The sequence below is a fragment of the Micropterus salmoides genome, unplaced genomic scaffold, assembly GCF_014851395.1.
Source record: "Micropterus salmoides isolate LMB-PRFRI ecotype aquatic unplaced genomic scaffold, ASM1485139v1 Ms_hic_scaffold_19, whole genome shotgun sequence".
NCBI lineage: Eukaryota > Metazoa > Chordata > Actinopteri > Centrarchiformes > Centrarchidae > Micropterus > Micropterus salmoides.
Genome location: NW_024041039.1, coordinates 4,066,391 through 4,080,319, shown reverse-complemented (window position 1 = coordinate 4,080,319; position 13,929 = coordinate 4,066,391). Strand labels below are relative to the sequence as shown.

The window sequence follows — 13,929 nt, the reverse complement described above, 5'->3', positions numbered from 1 at the left end:
AGAGTCTCTGATCAGCATGAGGTCCAGTCTTTTCCCAAATGTCACCATGTAGCACTCAGCGTGTCGCCATTCACGCACACACACAGGCTGAGATAGCATACCATTTTACTTTATACTGCACACACACACACAGTTTATGATTCAGGAGAAAGGACGAGAGAGACAGAGGTTTAGAGGAAAGAAGAGAGAGAGAGGTTGGAGGTATGAAAGACCGAAAGAAGGGTTAGGCAACGTTTAGTTTACCTTTGGTCAGTTAAAGGGGCATTATGTAGTTTTCAGCAGCCACTAGCTGTGCTGTTCTAAGATTGCAACCAGGTGTGTGCTTGTACGCGTGCTCCCTTGAACTGATGAGCGAGCATAATCTAAACCACAACCACTTTAACACTGAGATCCCACAATAAACGCGGAAACACCGGCTTGCCCGGCTGTGGCTCTGTTACGTCAGTGTTTCCGGCTCATACAGCGAAGTGAGCCGCATGTGTGCGTGTCAGCAGCTATACACAGACAGGGAGACAGCTTCACACAACATGCTGGAAACTCAGGTAAACTCCCACTGCAACATTACAGTAACATTTGTATCAGGTGAGGTTGAACTAATCCATGCTCGTTACATGATAACGTGACATTTTCCTGCTGGTGAAGTAATATGGAAAGCCATAATGTTAGATATTATATATTGCACCGGATAACGTTAGCTAATGTGAGTCTCTCCGTGTTTCCCAAAACCTTTCTGATGTTGGCCGATTTCACCGACATCATCCGATTCTCTTTGGTCTGATGGGCTTCAGCGCATAAAACTGGATTGTTGTTTTGTATCTTTCGTGGAGTTTATGTTGGAGTTTGTGTTGCGCTCGGAACCGGTTGTTTTCTGGTGTCAGTGGACTCATTATCTGCGGTGTTGTTGCTATAGTCGGCGAGCGGTCGATAGCGACCCGGTGCCTTCACATTAGAAGCAGAATAGTGGCCGTTCCAAGCTACAGAGAAAACGTGTGCATAATTTCTAAGTGAAGTTAAAGCCCATTGGCAATAAGGAAGTGAAAATTTGATTTATTAATTAAGTGATTTCTTTGAAAAACTACATACAGCCCATTAAAGTATGAATGTAGAATATACACACAAAAGCAAAACTAAAAGCAGACTCAAGTAGTTTTGTTGCCTAAACCTAACCACGGTCATGTGTGTCATTCTGTGACAATTGACTTATTATGTCGTTTAGGTGTGAGGACGTTTTTATTATTTTCAGTGTTTTCTCTAATGCATCACTTATCCCCGACTGATGTGTCCCTCCTCGTCCTCCCCATTCTTCACCTCCTCCCCCTCCTCTCTGTCTGACAGAGAATAATCAATAGTAATTTCACCCGCAGGTCTCCATCTTGCCTACAGGGGCAAAACAGGTGACCGCACCGGGGGCAAACAGGAGACGAGAGGAGGTAATGAGAGCAGAGGAGAGGAGATGAAAAAACTGAAAGATCAACAAAGAAAACACACATGCATCAATAAACATAATGTGACATTATCAACACGCATGCACAGGCTGGGAGAGAGCAACAACAAGAGCAGCAGATCAGCATCATGCTACAACACCTGTCCTGGCAACTGGACACACACACACACATTAATATCCAAATAATTCCTCTTGGGACTGAAGCAACAATATGAGCATCTGGCTAATCTACATTTTACAGCACCTGGTTTAACTGCTGGACACACACACACACACACACACACACACACACACGACAGAGGTTCCGATCTGTAGATAAAAATTCCAACTTGTATTATGTTTGATTATTTTTATGATGTTAAGGTCATCTTTAAATTCCCTGTAAAGTGTTTTTAAAAGGAAAATAACATATCTTACATCTTTTTGCATATATAAAAATACATCACAATTTTGCCACTTTTCTTAAAAATTATAATGTAAGTAGAAATGACTTAGAAGATTGATATTTGGCTCGGTGACAACAGCAGCTGAAGTTAGTTCAATGCTGCGATCAGTGTATTTGGCTGCAGAGCTTTGATGTAGAGCTCAATGTAGAACTTTGACATGTGAATATGTATCAGTGACCAAAAGCAGACAGAGATGATCTTTACAGAGACAAGTGGAGAATCCAAAATGGAGGGAGATGTCTTGTCACACCATCCAGTTTTCTGTAACCCTTCTCTGTAGTACTGATCTTTTGATCTTTTTGGACTATTTAAATACTCACTGACAAATGTAACCTTTAAAAATGAAGACAGTAAACATAACGGTAAACAATCATGTGTAAGACAAAGGGAAATAACTAATCAACTGGGTTTTACCTGACTGGTAAAACACTGTCATCCTCAGCCCAAAAATACCTCCTGTCCTCTACAATCCCACTGAAACAGAAAATAAACACAAATAAGACAAATTACTACAATTTGACTAAAACTGTTTATCCATTTTCATCAAAAGACTAAGATCAGAAATCAGGTGAACTAATGCTGCTGCCAAGGTATAACGAATACTCAGCATGCTCTGCTGACAGTTAGGAGAGAGGAGTGGGTTGCATGAATAAAGTAAAACTAGTTAAGTATGTTCCGTAAGACTCTCCAGCTGATCCAGAATGCTGCGGAACGTGTACTGTAAAGAACCAGGAAAATATTTCTCCTGTTTTAGCTTCTCCTCCTTGTAAAATCCAGAATAAAATTTAAATTCTTCAGCTCACCTAGAACCATCCCTTAGTTATCCTGCTATACGCCTAGACTGTCGGGAGACTTCCCTCTCTCCTCCTCTCCCTCTGTAGTAGCCTTGTGCTTTCTCGCCCCTCTCCTCTCTCCTCGTGTCACTTTCTGCAGCTGTTTCTGGCTCCGGAGCTGTGGGGTCTGGATCTGCAGATGGCCACCTGCTGCCCCCGTGTTCCTGCTCGACATCCGCTGCTACAATTATTATTAGTCCTATTATTATCGTTAATATTGCTATAATTATTAGTACTATTAGTCATTTTCAGTGACGTCTTTACCACTACCATCTTTACTGTTGTTTTGTTTATGTTATGTATTTAGCCGCCTTACAAATGCTACATATTTCAGAGGTTGCATTTGTCTGCTTCTCGCTGTGTCTCTCTCTCTCGCCAACTGCTTGCTCATGGTGGGATAGTTGGGCCTCATATATATAAAAAACAAAGAATAAGGTCTCGACCTGCTCTATAAAAAGTGTAATATGTTAACTTCGGTTATGAACTGGCGCTATATAAAAAAATTGAACTGGATAGTTACTCTGTCACTGGCCTGTTTATTTGCAGTACCATTATCTGATGTGACCAAGAACTTATAGGCGGCCATCACACTGCTCAAACGTCCTGTTATGAACAATGGATGTCACCTCTTTCTATTGACTGCAATGGGTTTGAAGCACCCGTTATTCAACAACTATCCCTCCATCATTCCTCCATCTCTCATACCAGAACCTGGGCAAGCAAGAGAGGACGGAGGTGGTCAAGCAAGAGAGAGGGGAGGATTAGAGGGAAAGAGAGAAGAGAGAGATGGTAGGAATAAAGAGAAATAAAAAGTAAATTTGATGAGAGAGCATGTGTAGAGTCAGAGAAAGGAGGATAGGGGGGAAAAAAAGGAGTAAAAACTGGGAGAGACCATAACAAAAGAATGAGAGGCAGTGGGAGAATGAGGAACAGCAAAAAAAAGGGGAGAGAATCTGAAAGAATAGAAATAATACAAAAGTGGGAAAGAGTAATATAGAGAAGGGATAGTGTGTGTGTGTTTTAACCAATCTAAAGTGTAGTATAATTGAAGTGTGTGTTTTCAAGGACAGGTAGATATTGGTCCTGAGGTGGGAAGCTGCAGAGTCAGCAGGTCTGAGCTGATTACATCCTCTGTCTACACGAGGAGAGGAGAGGAGAGGAGAGGGGGGAGGAGGAGAAGAGTACAGGGGAGAGAAAAAAACCAATGAGGAATGGAAAGGAGAGATATTAAGAAGAGGAAAGAGGAGAGGAAAGGTAAGAAGAGAAAGTGAGGCATGAAGGAGAAAAGAGGGCGCTGTTAGTTTTTATGTTTTAGAAGCAAATCTTTTGTGATGCGTCTGATGGTAAAGTTACGCTGGTTATGTTTGCAATAAGATGAGTTTTCAAATGTTTTCACGGGAAAAAATTACATAACTTTAAAAAGAATCAAAGTGAAACTGGAACTTCCAGCTTCTTTTCCAGAAATAAGAAAACAATACAATACAAAGTCAAACAGTATAATACCCATGAGCTGTCAGGTAGCAAATTCAAAACACTTTGTTGTAGCGGTTGCATAAATTCTGAATTCACTCAAAATTTACCCCAAAATTTAAAGTGAGTTTCTTTATCTGCAGATTATACAATCAGTTTTCTAAACAGCATCATCTTTAGCTTCCCTGACAGAATTTTAAGCTTGGCGATTTGATGTTTTCTTGACTAAATGCACCTTTGGAGTCCTTTAGTTAACTTCTCCCCGCCCAAATTATTTGTACACAAGTTTGTATATAAGAACCAGGTATTTTCTAACGTAGTTGTTAATATTTTGAACTGTTGATTGAACAAAGCTTCACGCTGGTCCAAACTATGGAAGAGATCCAACTGTGAGTCTTCAGGAAAAATGAATGAGACTTTCACTTCCACAACCAGGAACACCCAAAAAAGCTTCTCCCAATTTGCTACGCTATAGTTTTACAGTTTTTGTAATTTATAAGCTGAAATAGAAAATCTGATAATCACGTCCACTTTATGCAATGATTGGCCAGGTCATATTTTGTCTGTACAACCGAGCGAAACACTATGAACGCCTCTGAGCAAAGACTGAACATGTGCATCGCTATCCTCTTTTGTACCAAGAGAAGACAGCAGTCTTTTCCTCCCCCCTTCCTTCAGACTGGCTCAGACTTACAAACTAGCTCATTTGAAGCATACTGAGGCCTTTAGAAAATCATAATCATCATTCAGTAGAAAAATTTTCCTGACAGTCTTCCCCCTTAACTAACCAGAAATGTAATTCAAATAACAAGAGAGACAACCCACACAAACAGCAAGTATTTAGAACAAAAACAAAGACAAGCTTTCAGAAAATGCATATAGATTGGAACAATACTGGTATATAAGAGCATTTGTTTATGCAAAATCAAGAAAACGTTACCAACAACATGTATTGTGCTACTTTTCAGCCCCTGCAAAGTGCTTCAGCCGTGTGCAGCATCATTTACATTTTCATACATTTCTCCATCTGGGACAAAACCGGAGTCTGTGTCAGAGCAGCGTGCAGGAAATTTACACATTGTTATTTGGTAACAACGTGCAAACTACTGCTGCAGCCGAGCCTCAATTGCTGGCCGGAGACATTTTCTATGCATTTTATTTTCCGAAAGACAAATGTAAATTCAGTTTGAAAAGGAAAGCAATTTTCACTCAGACATAAACTACAGACGCATCAGCGGACTGCTTTTTCTTCTCCCTGATAACCGTGTTTACATGCATGTCTGGACAAACCCAATCTGGTGAAATCACAGAGGGAAGCAGGACCGAAACTCCAACTCCAAAAACAAAACTTTAAAGCGTCAGGACTCTTTTTTCCCCCCCTGCCTGTTTAAGCGTCTCGAGCTGTTTCCTAACAACACGTCAGGATCTGGCCGAGCTCAAAACACTCGTTGCTCCACAAAAACCACCAAACCACCAACCAGCTGCCAAAACCTCAGACCAGCCTCTCTTTCTCTCCCAGTTTCTGTGTCTATGTCTCTCGCTCATCAGAATGTGGTAATGGGACATTTTATTGTGTTATTTTGCCCCTGGGGATGAAGGGGGGAGGAAAGGAGGGAGGGGGTGTTTTGGAGACAAAGCCAACTTTGTGCTTTGTGGTTTTTCTGTTGTTTCTGAAAGTTCGCCAACACTACCACCACCACAGGCTCCCTTTCACTCCAGTTTCTTTCTCAGTCTCTCACTACTGAGTTCTTCTTAATCTGTCCTCCTCTTTCTCCCAGTGTCTCGCTCCCATTTTTCCTTTAGCGGTGGACAGATTCTTACATCAGACAGACTAAGTCAGGTCGCTGCATTCGACACACAAAACACATTAATGTCAGATAATACTAATAGGTTAGACTTTGTTGTCTGGGACAGTGACTCTAATCACTTAAAACTGATTTAATTTCCTGGATGATTAAATATGCTGATCAATAGTACTCTCTGGAAATCCAAATCCAAAATTTAAATGTAATATATTTTTAGTGTAACAAAATACTGCAAAAAAAACAAACAGATCCACAACAGGAAAATAAAAAAATAGAATAATTTTTATTACTTTCTTAAAACTTTCTTAAAAATTCTTCCAGTTTTCTCTGCAACATGCATTTGAGTGCGATAACACAACCCGAGGTATCATGAGGTTCTGTTTGTCCTTCACACAAAGATGCTCTTAAAGTGAATTTCATTAATGAGTAATATAGAATATATTTTCTAAAAACATTACAAATGGACATTTACTGACAGCTGTTTTTTTTCCTGATTAAGCCTACTTACTCTTTAAGAGTTGGTTTGAAACGGTTTTTGAAAGCACTCCAGTTTAAAAATGCACGCACACACACACACACACACACACACACGCTTGCTTTGGGCGATTAGGCAGGTGTTCCCACCCGCCTGCCTCCTCTGGGACGGCAAACCAAGCAGTCCTGCAGGCTGTAAGAGGCTCTTATCCAGCCTGCGGGTGAGTTTGATTCAACCAAAGAGTTGTCCGCTGGTGAGAGCCAATCAGGTCGATGAGTGATCTCTCGCTGTCTCTGTAGTATCTCTTATTTTCAACACTTCGCTGATGTATTTCCCTTCACTTCAGTTCTATAAAGGTTCTTTTTGTTCTGCATCATTTCTATCCTTTCTCTCTGCATCTTTCTCCTTTTCTTCCCTCCTTTGTGACTTGGTATCTGTTGCTCTCATCTCTTCTTCATCACACCTCCATCCTGTTTCACTGCCGATACTTGTTTATTTTTACTTCAGTGTTTTAATTTATTTTATTTTTTTATTACCATTTATACCTGAGAATTTTCCTTATTCTGAATCTAAATATTTGCTTTAAGCCATTTCACATGTGGCTTGCTTATAAAGCTACTGTTTCATATTCCTTCTTACATGCTAGTGCGCAGAGTCAGATTAATAAGATGCATGAGCGGACATGCTCCCTCCACTTTACACAATGAGTTAATCTGACTGACAGAGGATTCCCTTGATGTTATCATCTGGTTTGAAGGACAACACACTTCTGTTTCAACATGTTTTAAATAATCTAATTTTTGGTTGCAAGTACACTCACACAGCAAGTGGGACAGCAGCGTTCTTGCTGACTCCATCAGCTCAACTCAGCTCTGGTGGATGCATTTCAACACAACTGTATTGTTTGCCTTGACAAAATAATCTCAACTCAAGGGGTAAACTGACAAGATGGAGTCAGGAATGTGTAACCCACTGCGTTTTGTATGTTAAATAAAATGTTTTAAATAGACCGCACTGCAACTGCTCATTTTCATATCTATAGATTTTTAATGAAATGTGGTGAGATCTGTTCATAACGAGTCCACAGAGGCAGCACTGTTGTACCATCCAATCAAAACATGAACCTTAACTTTACCTTAAGCAAACTAATGTGGCAGCAACAAATATTTATATTTCATCATTATTTGGATAAATTTTAAGAATACTTGAAATCTAAAACTGTTACGTTCTCTCCTAACCACGCGTAATAAAAATGACATGGCAGTAGTCCTAGGATGAAAATTAGAACAGCTTTGAGCCGTTGCTGCTGGTTGGCACAAAATGCATGCTGAGATACTCGGCTACTACTTTGGGATCTCCGAAGTATCAGCCATGCATAACAGATGGGGTAAGAACACTTTCGGTCATTTGGACTGTTCTTGACTAGATGTGGATTTTGAATTGGAGCAGTACTTGTGCTGTGGCTGATGACGTTTTACACAAACACACACGAATGCAGGTTGAGAAAGGCCTACAAACAATGCCGGGGTTCCCTTCAGAACACCATAACACCCATGCAGCCACCACCTGGCAAAACTGATTAACCACTTAGTAACACAAACTAAACGGTGGTTTTGTGGTAGCAGAGCTTCAAGGTGGAATAATAAAGTATAAAATGTTATTAAGGCGTTGCCAACAGGAGCCTCCAGAACAGCTTCAATGCTCCGTATCACATAGTGTGTGAAACTGAACTGGAAGGATAAACACCAGACCTCTAAAACACAATCCCTCATGTTCACACTCCTCAAACTTTCATACCCAAAACATGTGCATACATTATGTTTCTACATTCATTTATTAAGGTTTTTTTTAACACTGATAAGTAATTTGTCTGTCCCTCCTACAAACACGTCCTCCAGTTTAAAAGACAAAACACGATTTCTGAGCATGCCCTATGAAACGACACACAGAAGCGTTTTCTGATCTCTGCCCCTGATTTTCTCTCCCTCACTATTGCTCAGTCTGTCTTGCTCCCTCGTCCAGTCCCTCCTCTCTCCATCATCTCTCCATCATCTTCCTCTCCAGAGCCACTGAAATGTACTGATAGTTGGAGCACTTGTGCAGCCAGCTATGAAGTCTGTCCTCCTCCTATTGCTTCTACCCCCACTTCCCCTCCCTCCCTCTCTCTCTACCTGGAAATTAATTTGGTCTCCTCCAGATGCCTATCGCCACTGAAATGCCCCCAGAAATAGATCCACAAACAGCAGCTCAGCCAAAACGCCATCGCTGCCTGACAGCCTTTAGCAGAAATGCACACACACACACACACACACACTGCTGGGTGGAGGGGGAGGGGAGCAGATGGAGAGATGAATGGAGGGAAGGCTGGATAGATGGATGTAGGCAGAGTGTAAATGGTGTGAGAATTTAGCGTTGGAGGGAGGAGAAGATGGATGGATGGATGAGGGGAGGAATTAATAGATGGATTACCTACAAATTTGTACACTTTATTGCCTAAACAAACCATCAGATTGATTTCATTCCTTCAAGGCAGACATTGGTTTCTGTTCATTTCTATGAAAAGCAGCTTGAAGAGACTAGAAACCTGCTGCAAGACAGCGCATTCATCACAATAAAAGATTTAATCACTTTCCCCCCCACCACCATCAACGTTTGGGGCATCAGCACATGATGGAGTTACGAGGAGGAGCCGTTTAGACGTCTCATCTTGATGGTGCATTCAAGGACGCATCCGAGATTTGATAGTCGGCTGCAGAAACTTCTCCAGAAACACATCAGAAATAAAATATGCTAAAATATAATGCAACAGTAGCACAAGTAGACAAGATACATCAACTGCGAAAACTGTCTCAACAATGTGAGTACCAGAGCAGGTAAAGTTCGAACAGGTGTTTTTTTATTGTGTTTGAATTTAACTTTAATTTGTAAGAGAATAAATGCGTTGTGTGTTATTTGAAAAGATGGTCTGGCTTTAAATCATACAGTGAAACTAAATGCTCATATGCGGTCGCTTCAGAAACCCTGAAAAACGTTTCAAGAAATGCCCACTCTCTCAGCATGCTTTGGACACCATGCATATTTGCCAGTTACCAATTGTCTGACTTTCTAACGACATACAGGAGTTCACAAGTGCTGGCTCCTAATAAATCCTCACACCTAAATGACAAAATGGGTCAATTGTCAATCACATGTATGACCATTCAACCAGTATAAGTCATGTGATGTTTAACATGTGTTTGGTCAGGGGTTAGGCAATAAAACTACTTAAGTTTAGGTAAAGATCATAGTTTGGGTTAAAATAAGTACGCAACTTTACTCAGTCACCGGAGTGACGCACGTTATGTTATTTATTTAAAACTTGTTGACTTTGTTTTTACAGGAGACTCAAACTTCTGTGTCCTGGGTGAAAGTCATGTTTGTTTGACCCACCCATCCAACTCATGACTTTCTCTCTCTTTATATTATACTGAACAAAATTATAAACGCAACACTTTTGTTTTTGCCCTTTCTTTATGTACACAAGAGGCCTATTTCTCTTAAATATTGTTCACAAATCTGTCAGAATCTGTGTTAGTGAGCACTTCTCCTTTAGTAAGATAATCCATCCACCTCACAGGTTTGGCATATCAAGATGCTGATCAGACAGCATGGGTGTTGCACTGGTGTGCCTTCCGCTGGCCACAATAAAAGGCACCTCGAAAATGTGCAATTTCACTGTATTGGGGGGTCCAGAGGGGTCCAGAAACCAGTCAGTATTTGGTGCGACCGCCATTTGCCTCACATAGTGCAACACATCTCTTTCACATAGAGTTGGTCAGGTTGATGATTGCGGCCTGTGGAGTGATGGTCCACTCCTCTTCAACGGCTGTGCGAAGTTGCTGTCAGGTCGAGAGCCCAGTGAGGACGACGAGCATGCAGATGAGCTTCCCTGAGACGGTCCCTGACCGTTTGTGCAGAAATTCTTTGGATAAGCAAACTGATTGTTGCAGCAGCTGTCCGGGTGGCTGGTCTCAGACGATCTTGGAGGTGAAGATGCTGGATGTGGAGGTCCTGGGCTGGTGTGGTTACACTTGGTCTGCGGTTGTGAGGCCGGTCATGTGTACTGCCAAATTCTCTGAAACACTTTTGGACACTGGTTATGGTAGAGAAATGAACATTCAATTCAGCTGCAACAGCTCTGGTGGACATTCCTGCAGTCAGCATGTCAACTGCACGCTGCCTCAAAACTTGGGACATCTGTGGCTTGTGCTGTGTGATGGAACTGCACATTTTGGAGTGGCCTTTTATTGTGGCCAGCCTGAAGCCTTTTATTGTGGCCAGCCTAAGGCCCACCTGTGCAGTAACCATGCTGTCTGATTAGCATCTTGATATGCCACACCTGTGAGGTGGATGGATTATCTCGGCAAAGGAGAAGTGCTCACTAACACCGATTTTGACAGATTTGTGAACAATATTTGAGAGAAATAGGCCTTTTTTTTTTTTTTTACATAGAGAAAGTCTTAGATCTTTGAGTTCAGCTCATGATGAATGGGGGCAAAAACAAAAGTGTTTATAATTTTGTTAAGTGTATGTCAACTGACTTCCTCTTTTGCTCACGTCATACGGCCACTAGAGGTCGCATGCGTCGAGACAGTAAAAGTAAATATGGGTCATGAAAGCTGCTTGCACAATCCACAGAAACCGCCTTCTTCTGGTGAGGACGGGCTGGTTTCTAAGCACATGACTGGTAATTTTCTAATGTACCATTGAATGGACAAACAAGAAAAAGTTTCAAAAACAGTCCCTACGGTCAACTATGTCACATTGACAAAAGAAAAAGGTTAAAAGACGTCAGCTTTCAAGATCTATATCTAAATTTAGTGAAACCTATGGTTGCCTTGAAAGCTCTGCAGTATTGGCTAACTATAGAAAATGGTTGTCAGATATATAAACTAGTGGTTTATTTACTGGTCCCAGCTTCTCTTCTCTTAGCAGCTTTTTTTCTGTTCTGCATGACAGTAACTGGAATCTCTTTGGGTTTTAGGCTGTTGATCTGACAAAACAAACTATCTGAAGATGTCACCTTGGGCTCGGGGTAACTATGATGATGATTTTATACAAATCTACATAACAAATTGACAGGAGAACTCATGATAAAACATTCTAAACAGCCAGTGTGGTAATTTAATGCATTTCCTGCTGTACAGCTCAGATAACCTGCTTTTAGCACAGAAACAGACACAAGCAGGTAGTTTGATGATAAGCTGAGAATATCCAAGAGTCAGGATCTGAACCAGGATTTATGCCAGAAAAACCTGGTTTAGCTTTGCTGAAAAAGAAAACTGCAATGGTTTGGTGTTTTGGGTAACAGCACAAGGTTTAAATTCAATCATCCATCTTTGAGCCTCTTTAATAGTGGTCTAAAAGGCTGTTTGGGACAAACTCATCAGAAACAACACACGGGCTCACTGAGCCATCACTGCATTTTCCTTTTTAAAACTAGAAAAACAAGCCAGTTTTTCTGGCAATTTCTGCTACACTATTCACCAAAATCAGTTTCTGCATGAATCCGACATGAGCCTCTGAGCCTCACCTCCTTCAGGAATCGGCCAGAGACAGAAACTGGGTTTGGTCGTCTGTATGAGCTGTAAAATCACTGGATTTCCTTTGAGAAATTTCAGAGCGTTTCACCCTCAGCAGGTGAGCAGAAAGGCCGAGGTGATATCAGATAATAAGTCTCACACTCAACTGCATGAATTCAACTTCCTCCAGTCAGGTTGGAGCTTCCTGCCTCCTCAGTTCAGGACAAATTAAAAGGATAAAACCTCTTTGTAGCAGAATCAGTGAAAGTGAGGGCTGGACAGCCGTGAAGTGTAATTTCAGCTCTATACATTTGACCTCTGACCCTCTGCCTGCTCTCTGCTCTTTAACAGCACACATATGCAAATCGCCGGCTGTTAATCTGCTGCTCAGCACTGACCTAATACCTCTGACTCCAGTCATAGTCTGCTGTATATTGTACTCATCTTACTGGGGTAATAAACTGTGTAACGCCGCCATAAACAGATCATTCTCATTACGTCCGTTGACTGTCAATTACGTTGTTTGTTCACTTGCCGGGAATTTAAAATTTTAAAAACACGAAAAAAGGTTCAGAGCACACTTATTTTACAGGATGACTGTCCGTCTACTGAATAAGTCCTGACAATATGGCTGAGTCTTGAGATTTAAAACCAAGCTTGAGACGAAGTCAAGGCCATATAAAAACCCAAGCTGTCCCCATTCAATGTCCATCCTGCAGGTCTCTTAGTTAGAGTCAGCATCAATCACTCAGTTCAGCAAACAACAACAATAATCTTCATAAATTTATTCTTTTCTAAAATTGTCATATAAAGATGCTAGAAACAAAATATTCTTTCACAATGCAAACCAGGTGGTCGAGATTGAGACACTCAAACACTACAACCCAGTATCATGATGTATTAACTTAAACAATGTATTGTACTGTAGTAAATACAAAATCAGACACAAAATATTCAACTTTGTGTTCAAAGCAATGAACTATGCTCTGCTGTTATGCGCTACTATATACCCATGTATAAAACAAACAAAGAAATCCATATTTTGGTCACTTTTATTTACAATCTGCTTGAAATTACCGATTCAGAAAACAGAAATGTGTAGAACAATAACATGATAAGGTCACATCCTCACAATATGATTCATCTATTGACTGATGTTATAAATGAAGCATGTGATCTTCATCCAACGATGATTTGGACAGACGGCAAATATGCAACATCTGTTATTTTACAGAGTCTTCCTGCTCCTCGCAACAACTTCCTCTTCAACCTCTTCACCGCCTGTGAATTCTGTTTTTATGTAGCTTTCTGCAGGAGCAATAAATTTGACGCGACAGTTGAGGGCCACTGCAGGAACAGAGGGTGACATTCCAGTCAAGGGGTAAAAACTTAAAAATGTAAAGTGACAGCATCAGTCATTTCTCCAAAAACTTAAAACTACCTACATTTGTGTTTGACATCAACACTGGACAAAAACTGTTCCATGTTGGCTTCCCTTAACCTTGACCATATCTTTCCCCAACGATGAAAAAGTAGATTTTGTGTCCTAAACTTAAAACTCATATCTGCTTTCTGGAACACACTAAGAAATGACTTCCACTGTTGTTCAGATATAAAAGGACTTGGTCCAAACAAAACACTCAAACTGATCTGATTTTCTGAAGCAGATACCTGTATATTTAAGACGTTAGCTGTTACTGAAGCACCATTGTTTCGGTTTTGTTTTGGTATACTTCAGGCTAACAACACAGCTCAGACAGACCGGTTCAAACAACAGTCAAGAAAAAATAAAAACTCAAATTTGAGGGTTCAGATAGCAGTTGCAAGCCATCTTCATTGTCATATGTTATAGTTGAGATCCAGATGGGAAATGAAACGGTGACAGTTTTACTCTG

At 40.8% G+C, this 13,929-nt stretch overlaps 1 protein-coding gene across 2 annotated transcripts in view; it reads right to left on the bottom strand.

Annotated features, from left to right (window-relative positions):
- LOC119910711 (neuronal PAS domain-containing protein 3) overlaps nt 1–13,929 on the bottom strand; it is a 659,826-nt gene that overhangs the window by 623,038 nt on the left and 22,859 nt on the right. Inside the window, exon 3 of one of the 2 annotated variants that reach the window (XM_038729499.1) lies at nt 2,305–2,364. The exons of the other annotated variant lie outside the window; for it this stretch is intronic. Coding sequence (XP_038585427.1) covers nt 2,305–2,364 — 60 coding nt within the window. The remainder of the gene's footprint in view (nt 1–2,304; nt 2,365–13,929) is intronic. 2 annotated transcript variants of the gene reach the window in all.